A 21,681-nucleotide genomic window follows, 5' to 3' on the forward strand; every position below is an offset into this window, starting at 1 on the left:
AATTATAGATTAAGAAAAATAAATAAATTAATACATAATAAATATAGCAGGGCAGGTGGTGTGTTGCAACTGTGCAATGTGGAAGCTCCTGTACACCAGTGCGATCCAGGGCAAATACGTCTGTAGTAAGTACCTGCAGCTTCGGCTCAGAGTCAGTGAGCTGGAGACTGAGCTGCAGACTCTGCGATGCATCAGGAGGGAGAAAGTTACCTGGACACTTTGTTCCAGGAGGTGGTCACACCCCTTAGGATAGTGTCTTCTGATTTGATCAATGATCAGGGACAGGAGGGTCTGACTGTGAGTGAGGCAGGTTAAGAGGATCAAGAAGGTAGAAGTGGTGGAGCCTCAGCCTCAGCAATTGTCCAACCAGTTTGAGGTTCTTGCAACCTGTACGGATGAAAGCAAGGGCTGCAGGGCCTACATTACATCGCCCATCAGTCACACCAAACCAAGTTGCAGTCATCTGCTCCATGTAGCAAGGACACCGTTGGAAAAGTAAAACGCATCACCTACAATGAACTGAAAAAACAACACCAGCAACATGCAGAACATGGCAGTACTAATCCCTTCAATATCACAGAACTGGAGGAAGCATTTAGGGGCTTAAATGTGGCAAAGCAGCGGGATACGGCAACATCGCACCAGGATTCCTGAAACAATTTGGCCCCCATGCTTGTGCCTAGCTAAGTTCTACGCAAGAATCATCAGCTAAAACTCGCTCCTGAAGGTGTGACGTATGACAAAAATCATTGCCATTCCAAAATCTGGAAAAGATCTCACATTGGCGGTCAGCTATTGACTGATTTCACAACTTTCTATGTGCTTTAAGATATTTGAGCATCTTATCCTGCAACGCGTCTCTCCGGAAGTAGAGACCATCCTTAAAGTTGACCATGCTGGCTTCTGTCAGGGTCACAGCGCATGTAATCAAGATCTGGCACTCACCACCTACATCAAAAATGGCTTCCAAAAGAATACAAAGACAGGCATAGTGCTAGGTCCTCACAGCTACCTATGATACAGTGCGGCACACTGGCCTGCTCTTAAAGCTGTCCAGAATGCTTCCAACCAGGGTTGGGACAGTTGTTGACACACTCCTTCGCAACAGATGATTCAGAGTCCACCTTGGGTAAAGGAGATGTGCATGGAGAAGACAGGCCAGTAGGCTACCACAGTATTCAATGCTAGCCCCAATCCTGTTCAATATATATACACAAATGACCTGTCAACAACCACACCCCACAAGTTCATCTACACTGATGACATCTGGTGTACCACCTAAGTTCCATCCTTCTGCACTCTGGACCAGGTCCTGAACAAAGATATTACAAAGCTGACGGACTACTGCAGCACATGGCATCTCACATTAAGTCCCTCCAAAATCATATTCAGTGTATTCCACCTCCATAATGCCAGTGCCAAACAAGAATTGCATATCTACATTGATGGCCAGAGACTTAAGCATGATCCCAGCCCAACATACTTGGGAGTGACTCTCCAAAGGACTCTGCCCTTCTGGGAACATTTGAAGAAAACAGCAGCAAAGTTCAAACCAGAAACAACCTAACCAAACCTGCTGGATCTACATGGGGTGCTGCTGCCACAATACTCTGGACATCATCACTTGCCCTATTATACTCCACAGCAGAGTACTGTGCACTGTCTGGCAAAGGTCATCTTGCACACATCTTGTTGACACTCAACTGAATGCAACAGTGTGCATCATAACTGTAACTCTCCGCTCAACGCCCCTCCCCGGATTCATCTCCTTGCAAACATCACTCCGCCACACATCCACCAAATGACGAAACCCACAGGCTGTTTGAAACCATCTATGCTGCACCTCACTTACCACCCCATGATGACCTGCTCAACCCACCTACTGCCCAGCTTCCATCTCGACACCCCATATGGAGCACCCTTCCTGACCACGATCTACCAGCAAACATCCTCTGGATCAAGGCATGGGAAACATGAAAAGTCAATAACAAGTTCCTTGTGACAAACCCCTTCTGTCGAATGGCAGGTTTGAATTGCCACAGCAACAGTGGCTCTAACTAAATATGTTCAGGATAGGCCAGGGGCCCCATCCAGCCAACCTCCACCAATGGTGCCTCAGTACAAACCCCTATGCACTTGCGAAAAGGCACAATGCTGCACATTACCGAGGAGTGCCCCTCTACAGGTTAAGTGGCGGACTGATCACCTTAACCTCAACAAATGAGGAGAGAGAGAAAAAGAGAGAGAGAGAGAAAAAGAGAGAGAGAGAGAAAAAGAGAGGAGAAAAAGAGAGAGAAAAAGAGAGAGAGAGAAAAAGAGAGAGAGAGGAGAGAAAAAGAGAGAGAGAAAAAGAGAGAGAGAGAGAAAAAGAGAGAGAAAAAGAGAGAGAAAGAAAGAGAGAGAGGGAGAAAAAAGGGAGAGAGAGAAAAAAGAGAAAGAGAAAGATAGATAGTGATAGCAGGGAGCAGTATAGTCAGAGGATAGACACAGTTCTCTGCAGCCAAGAGTGAGAGTCCAGACGGCTGTGTTGCTTGCCTGTTGCCAGGGTTCAGGACATCTGAAACAAAAACAGAAAATGCTGGAAAAACTCAGCAGGTCTAGCAGCATCTGTGGGGAAAGAATAGAGTTAACATTTCAAGTCCATATGACCCTTCTTCGGGACATCTGCTCTGGGCTGGAGAGGAACTTGCAGTGGGAGGGGGGGGGTCCAGTGGTCATGGTTCACGTAGATACCAACGGCATAGTTAGAACTAGGAAAGAGGTTCTGCTTAGGGGATATAAGCAACTAGGGGCTAAATTAAAAAGCAGAACCTCAATGGTAATAGTCTCTGGGTTACTACTTGAGCCAGGAGCACATCGGTGTAGGGTAAATCAGATTAGAGAGTTAAATGCTGGCTCAAAGATTGGTGTGGGAGAAATGGTTTCGAGTCATGGGGCAATGTAACCAGTACTACTGGAACGGTGTTCACCTGAAGAGCTGAGACCAGTGCTCTGGGAAGTTGTATAACTAGGCCAGTAGAGAGGGCTTTAAACTAAATTGTTGAGGGGGGGTGGGGGGGGGTGAGGGATCAAGTTCAGGAGGATGTGATAAATTAAATAGGGATAAGGCAAAGCACGAGAGCAACGTAGGAATAAGGGAAATGATAATCAGAGCATGGCAGAAAGGCACAGAGTGTACAAACCTAAGAGTGCACCAGCAGGTAAGGCTAGAGGTTACAAAAATAGTAAAAAGACAGAATTAAAGGCTCTGTATCTGAATGCATGTAGCATTCATAACAAAACAGGTGAATTGACAGCGCAAATAGAAATAAATATGTATGATCTGATAGCCATTAGAGAGAGAGAGCTGCAGGATGACAAAGGCTAGGATGTGAAGATTCAAGGGTACATGAAATTTAGGAAGGATAGCAAGCCAGGAAAAGGTGGAGTTAATTAAGGACGACATTGGTACAATAGAGAGAGATGACCTTAGTCCTGGAGATCAAGACGTCAAATCAGTTTAGGTAGAGGTAAGAAATAGTAAAGGGAAGTCACTTGTAGGAGTCGTTTATAGGTCCCCCAACAGGAACCACACTATAGGATGGATTATACAGGAAGAAATAATGGGAGCTTGTGAGAAAGGTATGGCGATAAGCATGAGCGATTTCAATCTAAATATTGATTGGATGAATCAGATTGGCAAAGGTAACCTGGATGATGAGTTCATAAGAGAGTTTTTGGGATAGTTTCTCAGAACAGCACATTCTAGAGCCAACCAGAGAGCAGGCTATACTAGATCTAGTGACAGGAACATAGGACTTAGGAGCAGTAGGCCATTCAGCCCTCTGAGTCTGCTCCACCATTCAATAAGGTCATGAGTGATCTCAACTCCACTTTCCTGTCTGCCCCCCATAACCACGGCTCCCTTGTCTATCAAAAATCTGTTTAACCTTATCATGAATAAATTCAATGACCCAGCCTCCACTGCTTTCTGGGTAAGAGAATTCCACATGCTAATGACCCTCAGAAAAAATTTCTCATCTCCATCTTAAAAGAGACCTCTTATTCTTAGACTGTGTCCCCTAGTTCTAGTCTCCCCGACAAGTGCAAACATCCTCCTGGTATCAACGCTTTCAAGTCTCCTCAGGATCTTCTACGTTTCAATAAGATCGCCTCTCATTCTTCTAAACTCCAAAGGGTATAAGCCCAACCTGTTCAACATTTCTTCATAAGATAAGACCCTCATCCCAGGAATGAGTTGAGTGAACCATCTCTGAACTGCTTCAAATGCAATTATATCCTTTTTCAAGTAAGGAGACCAAAACTATACACAGCACTCCAAATATGGGCTCACCAAGGCCCTATAAAGCTGCAGTAAAACTTCCCTGCTTTTATGTTCCATTTCCCTTGCAATAAATGCCATCATTCCATTTGACATCCTAATCACTTGCTGTACCTGCATTCTAACATTTATGATTCATGTAGCAGGACACCCAATGCGAAATGAGAAAGGATTAATTAATTATGTTATAGTGAAGGTGCCCCTAGGTATCAGTGATCATAATATAATTGAATTTCACATTCAATTTGAGGGAAAGAAGACTGGACCTAAGACAAGTGTTTTAAACTTAAATGAAGGTAATTATGAGGGCATGAAGACAGAGCTGGCTAAAGTGAACTGGGAAATTAGGTTAAGGGATAGGTCAGTAGAGATGCAGTGGCAAACACTTAAGAAGATACACCCTAGTGAGAAAGATAGACTCTAAAGGAAGGAGCCACCATCCCTGACTAACTAAGGAAGTTAAAGATAGTATCAAATTGAAAGAAAAAGCATACAATTCCACAAAGATGAGTGGCAGGTCAGAAGATTGGACTGAATATAAAGAACAGAAAAGAATGACTAAAAGATTAATAAGAAGGGAAAGCTAGTTAGAAATATAAAAACAAATGATAAGAGTTTCTACTGATATTCAAAAAGGAAAAGAGTAAGTAAAGTGAACATTGGCCCTCTACAGAGTGAGTTTGGGGAATTAACAATAGAAAATTTGAAATGGTGGACAAACTGAACAGATATTTAGTGTCTGTCTTCACTGTAGAGGATACAAATAATATCCCAGAAATATGTGCGAATCAGCAGGCGAAAGGAAGGGAGGAACTTAAAACAATTACAATCAACCAGGAAAGGGAACATTATTAGAACTAAAAGCTGACAAGTCCACTGGTCCTGCTGGATTTCATCCTAGGGTCTTAAAAGAAGTGGCTGCTAAAATTGTAGATGCACTGATTTTAATTTTCCAAAATACCTTAGATTCTGGAAAGGTCCCATCAGATTAGAAAATAGCAAATGTGACTCCACTATTCAAGAAAGGCAAGAGAGAGAAAGTAGGAAACTACAGGCCAGTTAGCTTAACATGTCAGAGGGAACACGTTGGAATCTATTATTAAGGAAGTTATAGCCGGGCACTTAGAAAATCTCAATACAATCAGGCAGAGTCAACATGGTTTTGTGAAATGGAAATCATGTTTGACTAATTCATTAAAGGTTCTTTGGGGAAATAACAAGCAACGTGGATGAAGGGGAACCTGTGAACTTAGGCCTCCAGAAGGCATTGGACAAGGTGCCACATTAAAAGGTAACTATGCAAAAGAAGAGCTCATGGCATAGGGGGCAATATTTAGCATGGATAGAGGATTGATTAGCTTACAGGAAGCAGAAAGTAGGCATAAATGGGTCATTTTTGGGTTGACAAGATACGACGAGTGGAGTGTCCCAGGCCTTAGTGCTGGGGCCTCAACTATATACAATTTATATCAATGACTTGGATGAAGGGCTCGAATGTATGCTTGCTAAATTTGCTGATGACTCAAAGATAGGTAGGAAAGTAAGCTGTGAAGAGGACATAAAATCAATTCATTGTGTCCCTGGGTGCTAAATTAGCAGTCTGTGGAGATTGTAACATTTGAGGTACAGAATGTTCCAATGCTTGTTACATTAGTTCCTGCCTAGTAACAAAGGCCCTCCTGCAGTGTTGTGATAGGTCACCAAATCAGTTCAAGGGTCAGTGAACAGCTCTTCTTGAAGCAGTTAGTTTCAGGGAGTCTGCCAGGCAATAAATGCCACAAAGACAGGGGCAGGCAGAGGTCCCAGTTAAGTTAAAAAGTTAGAGAAAGGGTTGCAGGGAGCAGAATTTAAGTAAAAAGGGCCAGTGGGGCAAAGATACCCCTTTGGAACAGTGGTGTTCTGCTTGGCACGGCCACAGATCTGAAAAGGTGCTTGTAAGCTAATGTTCCAGTGTACGCGGGGATCCAGGGAGAATAAATTTGCAGAAGGTGAGATTGAAACCTTGTGAGGCGGGCCATTGTTAAAGCAGTCCGACTGGAAGCGACATTTGGAGAGAATTCCAACGCAGGATCTTCAAATGTGGAGGTTGGAAACCCTTGTGAGAAAGATGAAGTTTCAGCGAGATTTGTTGGCTCACAATGTGACAAACGCCTGGGTGGGGTGTTGAAAAATCCATGGAATCAGGCTTCATACTTACCCTGAATGTTAGAGTATAAGACAGATTTGTAAACTGTTTTATCGTTCTGACCTTGTGTGGTAAAGTTTATTTTACTTTGTTCAAAACCCATGGAATCTTGTGACTTTATTCACTTGGTAAACATCTTGAATCTCAAACTTTATCTACTTTAAACAAAACATCATTGGTCCCTGCCTGGATCTCCCCCCACATCCCGGGGTCTGGCTAGGGATCATAACAATAGTTTGAGTGAGCAAAAATTTGGCAAATGGAGTAAAATGTGACGAGATATGTACTTGTCCACTTTGGCAGGAAGAATAGAAAAGCAGAGTATTATTAAATGGAGAGAAATTGCAGAACACGGTGGTACAGAGGGACCTGGGTGTCCTAGTACATGAATCACAAAAAGTAGTATGCAGGTACAGTAAGTGATTAGGAAGGCAAATGGAATGTTGTTGTTTATTGCAAGGGGAATGGAATATAAAAGCAAAAACATAAGAAATAGGAACAGGAGTAGACCATTCGGCCCCTCGAGCCTGCTCTGCCATTCAATAAGATCATGGTTGATGATCTTGTGTTGCGATTTCCACATTCCCATCTAACCCCAATAACCTTTGACTCCCTTGCCTAACAAGAATCTATCCACCTCTGCCTTGAAAATATTCAATGACCCTGCCTCCACCACCTTCTGAGGCAGAGAATTCCAAAGTCGCAGGAATTCCAACCCTCAGGAAAAAAAAATTCTCATCTCTGTCCTTAAAGGGCGACCCCTAATTTTAAAACAGTGGCCCCTAGTCTTGGACTCACCCATAAGAGGAAACATCCTTTCCACATCTACCTTGTCAAAGCCGTTTAGGATCTTGTATACTTCAACCAAATCACCCCTCACTTTTCTAAACTCCAGTGGAAACAAACCTAGTCTGTCCAACCTTTCCTCATAAGATAACCCACTCATTCCAGATATCAATCCAGTAAACCTCCCTTGAACCACCTCCAATGCATTTACATCCTTCCCTAAATAAGGAGACCAAAACTGCACACAGTATGAGATGTGGTCTCACCAATGCCCTGCATAACTGAAGCATAACATCCTTACTTTTATGTTCAAGCCTTCTCGTAATAAAGGATAGCATTCCATTAGCCTTCTTAATTACTTGCTGTACCTGCATACTAACTTTTTGTGACTCATGAACTAGAACACCTAGATCCCTCTGCACCTGAGAATTATGCAGCCATTCTCCATTTAAGTAGTACTCTGTGCCTTTTTGTTCTTCCTGCCAAAGTGAACAGCTTCACATTTTCTCACATTAAACTCCATTTTCCAGATCTTTGCCCACTCACTCAACCTATCTATATCCATCTGCAACCTCATGTCCTCTTCACAACATACTTTCCTACCTATCTTTGTCATCTGCAAATTTAGCTACATCTTCACTCCCCTCATCTATGTCATTGATTTAAATCGTTAAAAGTTGAGGCCCAAGTACAGACCCTGTGGGACTCCACTCGTCACATCCTGCCAATCAGAAAAAGACCCATTTATGCATTCCCTCTGCTTTCTGCCAACCAGCCAATCTTCTATCCATGCTAATATTTTACCCCTACACCATGTGCTTTTATTTTCCATTATAAACTTTGATGTGGCACCTTATCAAATGCTTTCTGGAAATCCAAGTACAGTACGTCCACAGGCTCCCCTTTATCCACTGCGCATGTTACTCCTTCAAAAGAAAAATCCCAATAAATTGGTTAAACATGATTTTCCTTTCATAAAACCATGCTGACTCTTCCCAATTGCCTTGAGCTCTAAGTGCCCAGCTATAACCTCCTTAATGATCGATTCTAATAGCTTCCCCACGAGAGACGTCAAGCTAACTGGCCTATAGTTTCCTGTTTTCTGCCTCCCTCCCTTCTTGACTAGAGGAATTATGTTTGCTACTTTCCAATCTGATGGAACTTTTCCAGAATCTAGCAAATTTCAGAAAATTAACTCCAGCGCATCAACTACCTCATTAGCCATCTCTTAAGACCCTAAGGATGTCTTTTTACAGATGTACAAGGTGTTGATGAGACCATATCTGGAGTACTATGTAGAATTTTGGCCTCCTTATTTAAGAAAGGGTATAATTGCTTAGAAGCAGTTCAGCGAAGGCTCACTAGGCTGATACCTCGTATGGGGAGTTATCTTACGAGGAAAGGTTGAACAAGCTGGGCCTTTATCCATTGAAGCTTATAAGAATAAGAGAGAATCTTATTGAAACACATAAGATCCTATGAGGGGGACAAGAACTAGGGGACACAGTTTAAATGTAAGAGATTTCTCCTCATCTTCCCCCTACATGAGAGACTTTTTCTTCTAGTGGGTCGAGTGTCTTTGGGGCTCTTTTCTCCAAAGAGTGGAGGAGCCAGGGTCGTTGAATATTTTTAAGGCAGAGGTAGATCGATTCTTTACTAAGAAGGAGTGAAAGGATATCAGGGTAGGCGGGAATGTGCAGCTGAGGCCACAATCAGATCAACCATGATATTATTGAATGGCCGAGCAGGCTCAAGGGGCCAAATGGCGTTCTCCTGTTCCCAATTCATATGGAACCAGGTGATTGTAGTCCCAATGGACAACGGTAGACAGGCATTGCAGGAGGGTGGCATTGGATTTATTCAAGGCAGAATTAGACAGACTTTTGATAGTCAAGGGAGTCAAGGGTTGGGGGCAGATGGCAAACTGGAGTTGAGACACAACCAAATCAGCCATGGTCTTATTGAATAGTGGTGCAGGCTCAAAGGGCTGAATGGTCTACTCCTAAATCCCATGTTCCTATGGTGTGGTCAACTGCAGTTGAGAAGGGCAAGGGTGTTTACCACGGTCATAGTTACTTAGAATGGCCAGCTCCTCTCAATCACACTGTGGTATCTTTAATATCCAACGGTTAGTAGGTGAGCCCTAACCAGACATCACTGCAAGAATAAGGGTGAGGTTAGGGAAAGTTGTTTTCAGTGGAAGATTGTCAGGACACAGAATGTCTGGGCAGAAACAGCGGGCGAAGCAGGTTTCATAATTACTTTTACACAGAGTTACATAATTTACAGCACAGAAACAGGCCTTTCTGCCCAACTGGTCCATGTCTCTGTTTATGCTCCACATGACCCTCCTCCCATCCTACTTCATCAAACCTTATCAGTATGACCTTTTCTTCCCAACTTCACCCAGATGCACATCTAGCTGCCTGTTAATATTCAATTCATCACCTCGTCATCGTAGATGAAGTTTTCCCTATTGGTTTTATTGGTGACTATCTTATATTTATGGCCCTGAGTTTTGGTCTCCCCATCAAGTGGAAATCACTACATTAACCCAATCAAACCTCTTCAATAATTTAAAATCTATTAGGTTACCCTCAACCTTCTCTTTTCTAGAGAAAAGAGCCCCAGCCTGTTCAATCTTTCCTAAAAGTATTAGCCTGAGAAGAAATTGATAAATATTTTAAGATGAAAAAAATTGAAACAAAAGGCTTCCACTGCTACAGCCCTCTTCCGAATTGCAACTACTGCTGTAATGTAGGAAACAGCAGCAGCCAATTCCACAAACAGCAATGTGACAATGACCAGGTATTCAGTTTTAACGACGTTGGTGCAGGATACCAGAAAGAGCTCCTGTGCTCTTCTTGGAAGAGCGGCCTTGCGATCTTTAACATCTACCTGAGGGGGCAGATGGGGCCTTGGTTTAATGCCTTATCTGAAAGGCGACTCTTCCAACAGTGCAACCCTTCCTCAGTGTCTCCCCTCCAGCAGCGCTCCCTCGGCGGCAACGACCCCCTGACGGCGCAGCACTCCCTCAGCACTGCAGGGAATGTCCGCCTGGATTTTGTGCTCTGGTCCCTGGAGTGGGTCTTGAAGTCACCGCCTATTAACTGGAGAACGCTGCGCACGGCGCCAGGCTGACACTAATGACAGTGAGTTTCATAGGGAGCTCGCCAAAGAGCCAGAACAGGTGCGATGGGCAGAATGGCCTCCTTAGATTTTGCACTCGAGATCCCAAAACCCGAATTCCAATGCCAGCCCGGTGAGAACTGAATAACGCGACTTGGTACCTGTACCTGACCCCGGGCTCGGCTCCCGCCCCGTAAATAAACCGAAAACTCAGCGACGTAAACAGGAAAAACCGCAGCTCCACTGCCACGCAACCGGAAAGTGGATCGCACCCGGTCACTGTCGCAAATCGCACGCCGTAAAGTAACCTTTGGGACCATGCGGTCACCATCTTGGGAAGGACATATCCCCCATTGAACGTGATATAAACGGCGCAGCTTGGCAATTAGCAAACCGAAATCAAACAAGGGGCCAACTGGAGGCTAAGGGCCGCTCCTGGGAGGTGTCAGCTGTGGCTCAGTTCATAGCACCCTCGCCTTTGAATCAGAGGGTTGTGGGTTCATGTCCCACTCCCGGAAACCAAGAACTGTGATTGTACTCAAAAAGAGTTGCAATCTGTGACTGTTGGTAACTCGAAAGAGTTTCCTGCAATGGCCTTTCCTACAGCGGCCCCGTCCCCAGAACACGGGTCAAAAGCAGGAGCTTTGGCTGATTTCCCTTTCTCCACTTCAGGGTAAAATACCAATGGCAACAACGTCCATACCCCATAAACGAATAAAAATGTACATATGATTAATAATTGAGAGAAAAAGACGCTCTGGATTTTCCAGCCTGTCCACACCGTTGCAATACTTTAATGTGTACCAGAATATATATACTCCAGGCTCCCCCTCATTGAGGATGGGACGATTCAAAATTCTTTCGAGTTATCAACAGATCGCATGTAACTCTTTTCGAGTACATTCACAGTTCTTGGTTTCCAGGAGTGGGACATGAACCCACAACCCTCTGATTCAAAGGCAAGGGTGCTATGAACTGAGCCACAGCTGACACCTCCCTATGGGATGATTCAAGGAGCCTCCTATTCCCAATAATTATTTATTGTTCACCGCCATTCATGATTGGATGTGGCAGGACTGCTTTGATCTGGTCCTTGATTATTGGATCACTTAGCTACAATTATAGGATGCTGTTTCTACTTTTAGCATGCATATAGTGCTGGTTTGTATCTTCACCAGGTTTGTATGTTATTTTTAGGTGTGCCTGGTGGTGCTCCTAGCTGGCATGCTGTCCTGCACTCTTCATTGACCCAGGCTTAATGGTAAGGGTAGGATGAGGAAAAGACAGGGCCATGAAATTTTCTGATTATGGTGGAATATAATTCTGCTGCTGTTGGTGTCCAACAGCACCTCATGTATGCCCAGTTATGAGTTGCTAGACCTGTTTCCACATCTGTCCCATTTAACTTGGTCTCCGCACAAAATCTGTGCTAATCACTCCTACCAATGGACAGATGCATTGGTGGGGATGAGGTCAAGTTACTTTTGTCCCTTGCGTTCACTCTCTCACCATATGCTACAGAGTCAGTCTGGCAAATCTGTACTTGAGGTGGTGATACCAAGCCCCTTTTTCTGATGGATATTGTAGGCCCCTACCCTAAGTACATTCTTGCTCACTGCTTCTTCCAAGTGTTGTTCAGCATGGAGGTAGGTGGTAATCAGCAGGAGGTTTCCTTGCCCATGTTTGACCGGGTGCCATTATACTTCATGGATCTGGAATCAATGGTGAGGACTTTCAGGGCCACTCCCTCCAGACTGTATACCACTGTACCCTATGGCACATCACTGGTTGGTGATGAAGGAGTCTGGGATATGGCCTGGGCTATAAGGTATGATTCAGTGTTGCAAACTAGTCTGTGGTATAGCTCTCACAATTTTGACAGGAGAACTATGCAGGGTCAACAAGACACTTGTCATATTGGGTGCCTAGCTTGATGCAGGTTGGTCCACCTGGTTTTATTCTTACTCGACATTTTTTTGGCTTGCTAGGCCATTTCAGAGGGCAATTAAATGTCAACAACCTTGCTGAGTCTGGAGTCACAAAGTAATAAGGACAGCAGTTTTCTTCCCTAAAGGGTATTAGTGAACCAGATGGGTTTTTACATGTTTTATTCCAGATTTATTAAATCTAAATTCCCCAGTTGCTGTGGTGGGATTTGAATTCATGTCTTTATAGTATTAATCCATGTCCCTGGATTACTCGCCCCATAAGATAACCACTATGCTCCAGTTCCTGACAATTAACTTAAGTATTAACTGCCACTACCATATTTAGAATAACTCAAATTTACAGTTGATAATAGTTACTTCACTGTAGTTAAAGGTATTTTTAATGTATTAATGCATTAAGCTGTGACACATGGGTTAGATTTCATCCTATAAGGAGGTAGTTGTTTCAGCCAACAGTGACTGTGGTGACAGAGATGATCCTTCTTTAACACATGTGGGAAAACAAGTAGGATTTTCAAAAAAAATTTTTATAAATCATTTTTAGATACAGTAGTATAGATTTTGTAAAGAGTCTAACCTGTTAAGGGATTAAATAAGCCACTAATGAGGTTTGAAACCAACTGTCAATCTATATTGGTTTATGTTTGAAAAACAATGTTTATATCAAATCTCTTCATTTTTAAGAATTTGTCTCAATTTATGAGTCAATGGGGTTGGCATTACTGCGGATAGAACATGTTGAAAGTTATTGGCCTACCCAGCACACAAAACATCTCCCAGCAGCCAGTGTGGTCACACATTACTGGGAATCTGAAATACCTATGACCTGTAGGTCCTGGAGCTTGTACAGGAGGACAAGAACGTACAAAAAAAACTGATGTTTTAAAAGATTTATTTTACTCTCAGCAGATAGAAATATTAAAACAGACTTTGTCAACAGTATACCAAAGTAAAGCATAAAACTACCAGTTCACATAACTTAAAATTACATGGCTCTATTACAGCATACTGCCCAAGTACCACGAACAGGAGGTGCATATTGTAACGACCTACATTCATATAGTGCATTTAATGCAGTAAAAGTCCCAAGGCACTTCACAGGAGTGTAATCAGAAAATAAATTGATACCAAGCCAAAGGAGACATTAGGACAGCTGAACCAAATGCTTGGTTAAAGAGGTAGGTTTTAAGGAGCATCCTAAAGGAGAAAGGAATAATAAGTGAATTCCAGCACATAGAACCTAGACAGCTGAAGGCACAACCATCAATGGTGTAGCCATTATAATCACGAGGGCAGAGTTGGAAAAACCTTTTCCAAGGGTTTCAATTATAACACTAAGATAAAACCAAAGTACTCTCTCTCCACAGATGCTGTCAGACCTGCTGAGTTTTTCCAGCATTTTCTGTTTTTATCTCAATTATAACATTCTTTCTGGTACACAATTTCCTCAGTGTAAGGTTCTCAGTTATAACACTGCACTCCACCCTCAGAGAAGGGTAATGAACCTACTGCACTATACAATGGAAAAAGTCAAATTTTATTGAAAGAAGAGGATTTTTAATATAAAACAAATTTGAAAATTGAACTTATGTGCAACAGTTTAGCAGTAGGAGTACCTAAATTTAACAATGAGAATTATAATAATCTATAATCATAACAGATTCATGGTGATTTCCCACCACCCCCCACCCCCCCCGCCATTTTATTGAAATGCAGGACTCAGGAAGGAGCATAGAACTCAGTTCCTACAGATTTCACGCCTGTCCCTTCCCCCACCCACCTCACTGAATTAGCATCCAATCCAGTGCACAAATGCAGTCTTTTGCAGCCTTAAAATATCACACAAAATCAATACAGCCGTCTGCTACAAGGAAAAATAAATTTATTACATAGCACCCACAAACTTCAGGTATGTCCCAAAGTGCTTCAGATGCTATTAAATTACTTTAAAGTGCAGACATTATTGTTAGGGAGAAACACCAGACATCATACATAGCAAAATCCCACACTCCCTGTTAATTGAGAGAGAAATGTTGGCCCAGGAGACTGGGGAGAAATCCTTGCTCTCCTTTCAAATAGTGTCACAGGGTCTTTTACATCCACCAGGACAGATAGACAAGATCAAACATCTCATCTGAAAGATACATTTCTGACATTGCAGCACCCTGTCAGTACTGCTCTGAGTATCAGCCCGGATGACAGGTTCAAGGACTGAGTAATTTCCAGGCTCTATCCTTCAAAGTCAGCTGGAGTGCACCTTTATACATAAACATGATTTTACATAATCTGGATTGTAATATCGCTTAAATGTCCGACAAATCTACAGAGGTATAAAGCCTGGCAGTTACATTATTGCATGTTCTAAAATTACAAAAATATATATATATATTATATTTATACACACACTTTGATTACATTTTCTCTCCTTAAACATTTATTTCTTTGACTGTGTCCAAGAACTTGCTTTCGCTTTTTGTAAATTGTCTCTTAGCTTAGAGGTGGCTGTGCAGAATTTCCAGATGGTATTTTCAATGGCGTGAGGTCTCCTAAACTTTACTTTCTGACCACAAATTAATTTCTTCTGTAAAGGAAGTAAAGCAACTGCCACCCCTGAGAACAGGTCGCTATTTCAATTAGACACTCGGAAGCGAGTTACTTTCTTCCATATATTGAGTAATGCAAGCACAGAGAAAATTAAAGCTACAAGTGTCCAAACTGGATCACTGCATTTATGAAAAAACAGTCCCACAATTGCTGCTGAGTGTCAAGGTGTCACCATCATATACTGACCTATGCTATTCACACTGAGTGCTGCAGAATCTGATCACTACATCACATGGATAATTCACTGTTGGGGCAAAAGGACAAATTACTCAAGGATGTGCAACGATTCTAGGGGCTGAATGGCCCATTTCTGTTCCTATGTACTCCCCTTTCCCCCAATATTAGCTTCTCCTGTCTCATTACCGCAGTTATTGATGTATGGTAGAGCAACATGTCAGAGCAGCCAAACTTCTGCTTGCAATTATTGCCAAGGATCCAAGGTGCAAAGAGTTGGGGACCTTGTAACTGAAAATTAAAAGGGACTATATTCTCTCCATCTCCCTTCCAGTGGTTGTGTTTGTGCTGGGAGTTCAATTCTGGATCCATAGGATATCAGTGATCGCAGCGAGGATATATACACTGTGCTTTCCCCCTCATTGGTCTACTCCTGGGCCAGTCCAAGTTGGTTATTAGCAAGTCCAGGCAGCAGGCAGTTGAGGGGGTCATTCATCCTGACTACCTGCCTCCTTCTTTTCCAAGGTTACCTTCGCATCCCTGGAGAGGGAGCATACGATGTCCACTGGTGGGGCTAGAGTGCATCAACACCCCTCAAAGTGAAATTTAATCTAATATGTTTTCTTTGATTTGTTTTAGTTGTAATAATGTTGAAGTACCCCTTTCAATGGGGTTGATCATTTGTTTATACTTTAGTTTATTTCTCATTAGTTTCGAAAGAGTATACAATGCCTTGTAAACAAGTGACATCTGCTTGTAAAACACAAATGCTCCAACACCCCAAATAACAAACATCTGTGCAAATTTACATTGCTTCCATCTTCTATGCAGTGGCTGTTAGATAGTTCAGCATCTAATCAAACAGAACACCAAATCGCTGGGAGTATGTGAACTGTAGCAAATCTCCAGGGGTAAGGGTCAGGAAATATGAGTATTTCTAGTGTAAGCAGGCAAACACATTGCATCAGGTCCGGTGCATTCAGCAGACATTATGTACACTTGAGCCAAGGGTTAAGATCTGGGTCTCCTCCAATACTTAGTGGGTAAATGGCACTTCACGGTGTGGCAATGAACCACACAGATCAAAAGATATAACTGAGGTTGGCAGTGGTGAGGAGGCAGAGTGGAGGCATGGTGGGCAGGGCATGAAGTGAGGGTACATTCCCAATTGTTGATGCTGGGTATACAGTCTATCAGTGCAGAGGGAAAACGTCCCTTATGGGTGGGACTGCAATGTGTAGCATAATTGTGAGGGATGAGAGTGCCCCCTGCATGTTGACACTGGATGTGTGGGGTATCTGTGGATGGGGAGAGCAATCCAGGTTGTTGATGCTGGGTGGGCAGGGATTGCACCTCTACCTGTGCAGCAAAATGAGCATTAGTGACCACAAGTCATCGTCTGCTTGAGCACCAATTCTATAGAAAGGAGAATAAACAAGAAGCAACATGGCAAAATTGTGTCCAGAGCTATCTAAAGTTGTAACATTTCCTTGCAAAAATAAAACTATCCCAACAATCATCAGTCACTCTCAGAGTGGAATCGAATATAATTTGAGGGAATTCTGTGGCACTTTTGTTAAGAAAAACCATGATGATCCTTCATGTTTAGGGGTGGTGTCCCCCAGTTTCTGTGTCCTTCTATGGTCATTCTTCACTCCTCACAGACTGCCCCAGGTCTCTGTGGCTGGGAACTCAGTGACCTCCCCAACCTCTGTGAAGGGCTGTTCTGCCAAAGTGTAGAGTAGCTTAAAACGCAAACGTACCTTTTCCTGAAAACAGGCACAAAGAAACAAATAAATAAATAATCACAATCCACACACTGGGGTTGGCAATGCTCCAGGTTTGTCCTGGGGTCTCCAAGAATGAAATTTATCTCAAGGACACAGCTGCGAGCAGGGGAAAAATGATCATAGGGCATTAAAGTTATCTTTGAGTGCTTTTGTTTATTAGTTATAAAAATATTGAAGATGGGGAAAAGCTGTGACTGATGGTCAAGAATCATCCAATCAATTGATGGTGAGCTTGTTTGATGTCCAACTGGCTTGGGAAGGGAGGGCCTTGTGAGGATGGACCAATGGGCGTGGGGAGGTCATGCATCATCATGAGGATTAGCCTGTTCGGTAGCCTATGTTGGGACTGTGTGATCAGTTGGAAGTCACTTGACAAATACGTTCCAGCGATACATTCTCCCAGAGATAGAAACCCTGACAGCAAGTTGACCCCTCACCTTTACATTGACCTCAGCCATCAGACTACAAAGTGCTTGTAATGGAACCAAGTCTTTCACCAAAACAATCAATCTTCAACTCAATGAAGCACATAAGAAATAGAAGCTGGGCTAGACCATACAGCCCCTTGAGCCTGGTCTGCCATTCAATGCGATCATAGTTGATCTTCTATCTTTTCTTATTCACTCGTCGGATTTGGGCACTGCTGGCTAGGCTAGCATTTATTGCCCATCCTCACTGCCCTCGAGAAGGTGGTGGTGAGCTGCCTTCTTGAACCGCTGCAGTCCATGTGGTGTAGGTACAGCAACAGTGTTGTTAGGGAGGGAGTTACAGGATTTTGATGCAGCGACATTGAAGGAACGGCAATATATTTCCAAGTCATGATTATGAGTAGTTTGGAGGGGAACTTCCAGGTGGTGGTGTTCCCATGTGCCTATTGCTTTTATCCTTCTAGATGGTAGCAGTCATGGATTTGGAAGGTACTGTCTAAGGAGCCTTGGTGAGTTCCTGCATTGCATCATGTAGACGGTACACACTGCTGCCACCATGCATCAGTGGTGGAGGGAGTGAATGTTTGTGGATGGGATGCCAATCAAGTGGGCTTTGTCCTGGATGCTGTCAAGCTTTTCAAGTGTTCAAGCTGCGCTCATCCAGGCTCCTGACATGTGCCTTGTAGATGGTGGACAGGTTTTGGGGAGTCAGGAGATGAGTTACCCATTGCAGGATTCCTAGCCTCTGACCTGCTCTTGTAGCCACAGTATTTATATGGCTAGTCCAGTTCAGTTTCTGGTCAATGGTAACTCCCAGGATGTTGATAGTGGAGGATTCAGCAATGGTAATGCCATTGAATGTCAAGGGGCGATGGTTAGATTCTCTCTTGTTGGAGATAGTCATTGCCTGGCTTGTGAGGCATGAATGTTACTTGTCACTTGTCAGCCCAAGCCAAGTAGCAAGTCTTGCTGCATTTGGACATAGACTGCTTCAGTATCTGACTGAATTTTACATCCAGTTTGAAGGAGAAAAGGAATGGGTCTAAGACTAGTATTTTAAGCTTAAATAAGGGCAACTATATGGTTATGATAGCTGACATGAACGGGGACACTAGGCTAGAGGGTAGACCAATAGAGGAACAATGGGATACATTTAAGGGGATATTTCAGAATATTCAGAATAAGTATATTCCTTCTATAAAGAAATATTCTAAGGGGAGGTTCCACCATCCTTGGTTAACTAAAGTAGTTAAGGAAAGCATCAAACTTAAGGAAAAAGCATATAACTGTGCAAAGAAGAGTGGCAGGTCAGATGATTGGTCAGAATATAAAGAACGGCAGAGAATGACTAAAAGGTTAATCAAGAGAAAGAGTATGAGGGGAAGCTAGCTAGAAATGTAAAAACGGATAGCAAGAGCTTCTTCAGGTATTTAAAAAGGAAAAATGAGAGTGTTGGTCCCCTACAGAATGAGAATGGGGAGTTAATAGTAGATAATAAGGAAATGGCGCATGAAATGAACACATATTTTGCTTTTGTCTTCACGACAGAAGATATAAAAAACATTCCAGTAATAGCTGTAAATCAAGAGGTGGAAGGGAGAGGGGAACTTGGTGAAATTACTATCACTAGGGAAGCTTACTTAACAAAATGTTGGAACTGCAGGCTGACAAGCCTCCGGGTCCAGATGGACTTCATCCTAGGGTCTTAAAAGAGATGGCTAATGAGGTCGCAGATGCATTGGTGTTAATTTTCCAAAATTCACTAGGTTCTGGAAACATTCCGTCAGACTGCAAAGTAGCAAATATAACCCATCTATTCAAAAAGGGAGGAAAGCAGGAAACTATAGGCCAGTTAGCCTGACATTTGTCGTGGGGAAAGTACTAGAATTGATCATTAAGGAGGTTATAGCTGGGCACTTAGAAAAACTCAAGGTAATCAGGAAGAGTCAGCATGGTTTTGTAAAAGGGATATCATGTTTAACCAATTTATTGGAGTTCTTTGAAGGAGTAACTTGCATTGTGGATAAAGGAGAGCCTGTAGATGTACTGTACTTGGATTTCCAGAAGGCATAAGGTGCCACATCAAAGGTTATTGTGGAAAATAAAAGCTCATGATGTAGGGGGTAACATATTAGCATGGATAGAAGATTGGCTGGCTGGCAGAAAACAGAGTATGCATAAATGGATCTTTTTCTGATTGGCAGGATGTAATGAACGGAGTCCCGCATGGGTCTTTGCTGGGGCCTCAATTTTTTACCATTTATATCAATGACTTAGATGAGGGTAGTGAAGGCATGGTAGCTAAATTTGCAAATGACACAAAGATAGCTAGAAAAGTATGTTGTGAAGAGGACATAAGGAGGTTGCAGACAGATGTGACAGAGTGAATGGGCAAAAATCTGGCAGATGTATAATGAGAGAAAATGTGAAGTTGTTCACTTTGGCAGGAAGAATAAAAAAGCAGAGTATTGCTTAAATGGAGAATGACTGCAGAATTCTGAGGTGCAAAGGGGTCTAGGTGTTCTAATGTATGAGTCACAAAAAGTTAGTTTGCAGGAACAAGTGATTAAGAAGGTTAATGGAATGCTATCCTTCATTACGAGAGGAATTGAACATAAAAGTAAGGATGTTATGTTTCAGTCATACAGGGCATTGGTGAGACGACATCCCGAATACTGTGTGCAGTTTTGGTCTCCTTATTTCACGAAGGATGTTAATGCATTATAGGTAGTTCAGAGAATGTTTGTTAGATTGATACCTGGAATAAGTGGGTTGTTTTGTGAGGATAGTTTGGACAGACTGTGCCTGTTTCCACTGGAGTTTAGAAGAGTGAGGGTTGACTTGATTGAAGTATATAAAATTCTGAACAGTCTTGATAAGTTGGATGGGGAAATGATGTTTCCTCTTGTGGGTGAGTTCAGAATTAGGGGGCATTGTTTTAAAATTAGGGGGTGCTCCTTTAGGACAGAGATGAGGAAAATTTTTTTCTCTCAGAGGGTTGTGCGACTTTGCAACTCTCTGCCTCAGAAGGTGGTGAATATCTTTAAGACGGAGGTATATTGATTCCCTTGCCTAACAAGAACCTAAGGTTATCAGGGGTAGATGGGAACGTGGAATTAGTAAGACAAACAGATCAGCCATGGTCTTACTGAATGACGGAGCAGGCTCGATAGGCTGAATGGTTTATTTCCGCTGTTATTTCGTATGAGCCATGAATGGTGCAATCATCAGCGAATATCTCCCACTTCTGACCTTATGATGGAAGGAAGGTAATTGAAGCAGCTGAAGATGGTTGGGCCTAGGACAGCTCATGTTCTCATCCACCTTAGCATCATCAGGAAACTTAGATACATTACTGCCTGTCTCTTTATCTAAGTCATTAATATAGATTGTAAATAACTTGAGGCTGCAGCACTGATCCTTGTGGCACTTCACTAGTTACAGCCTGCCAATTTTGGACAGGAGAAAATGGGACAAAAGAAAAAGAGAGCAATTGTTAAACTATTTCATCAGAGAAGCCAAAGCGGATCCAATTTCACATTGAGGTTCTGGATTGGGAGGAGGTCAGTGTTGCCTCAGAGTCTCCATGAATTGAGGATTAATCTCATGGACACTGTTGTGGCAGAAAAACCGCCATTGCAAAAAAAGACAAATACTGGAGATGGAGGGAAAAAGGCCAATGACTAATCATCTATTCGGGTAAGGAAAAGTCCATTCGCTTTCCAATGGCAGGGTGTGCAGCGAGTGGTTAAGATCTGGAAAGCACAGCCTGGGAATGAGGTGGAGGCAAATTTAAAAAGGGAAGTAGATAAATTATTAGAAGAGAAAAAAATTGCAGGGCTACAGGGAAAGGGTAGGGGAGTGGGACTAGCTGAGTTGCTCTTGCAGAGAGCCAGCATGTACACAACAGGCCAAAAGGCCTCCTTTGGTGCTGTAACCATACTATGATTCAATGCAGTGTGTGACGAAGTCAAGCATATGGGTGGCCAATAGCTAGGCACACAGTACTTGGCAAGGTCAAGAATATGGGCAATCAAATGGAAGGAGATGATGTGATGAAACTTTCCAGAATATATCCAGAGTTGGTTTATTGAAAGCAAAAATGTCCATCAAATCCCTTACCTTCTGGGGATTGGCAAGAAGCATAACTTGTGAGATGACGGAAGGCGGGAGTACAGGATTGAATGCGGGAAGCTCTGTGCCAGAGGCAGGCTGCAGTTTCACCTTCATCACCTGGAAGCAAACAAATAGCCAGAGCAATAAATTGACAGCCATGACTCCTCCAACACAAGGTCACACTGCAGCATATAAATGA

General features: G+C 42.9%; 2 protein-coding genes across 9 annotated transcripts in view; both read right to left on the reverse strand.

The window, feature by feature from the left end:
• Positions 1–10,695, reverse strand: part of cog7 (component of oligomeric golgi complex 7) — a 63,774-nt gene extending 53,079 nt beyond the window's left edge. For 2 of the 6 annotated variants that reach the window (XM_078558446.1, XM_078558444.1), the window contains exon 1: positions 10,191–10,553. The gene's annotated coding sequence lies outside the window, so the exon portion shown is untranslated. Of the gene's footprint in view, positions 1–210; positions 388–8,144; positions 8,161–10,190; positions 10,554–10,588 lie in introns of those variants that run through there. The other 4 variants (XM_078558443.1, XM_078558442.1, XM_078558445.1 and 1 more) reach the window with 4 other exon arrangements.
• A 2,554-nt stretch (positions 10,696–13,249) lies between these two features.
• LOC144690705 (ADP-ribosylation factor-binding protein GGA1-like) overlaps positions 13,250–21,681 on the reverse strand; it is a 34,462-nt gene continuing 26,030 nt past the window's right edge. For 2 of the 3 annotated variants that reach the window (XM_078558459.1, XM_078558461.1), the window contains 2 exons: positions 21,489–21,599; positions 13,250–16,917 (listed from right to left, as the gene is read on the reverse strand). In XM_078558459.1, the coding sequence (XP_078414585.1) occupies positions 16,807–16,917; positions 21,489–21,599 (222 nt within the window). In that variant the 3' untranslated portion in view covers positions 13,250–16,806. The remainder of the gene's footprint in view (positions 16,918–21,488; positions 21,600–21,681) is intronic. The other variant, XM_078558460.1, reaches the window with a different exon arrangement.

The sequence above is a fragment of the Cetorhinus maximus genome, chromosome 15 (genome assembly GCF_964194155.1).
Source record: "Cetorhinus maximus chromosome 15, sCetMax3.hap1.1, whole genome shotgun sequence".
In the NCBI taxonomy this organism is placed as follows: Eukaryota; Metazoa; Chordata; class Chondrichthyes; order Lamniformes; family Cetorhinidae; genus Cetorhinus; species Cetorhinus maximus.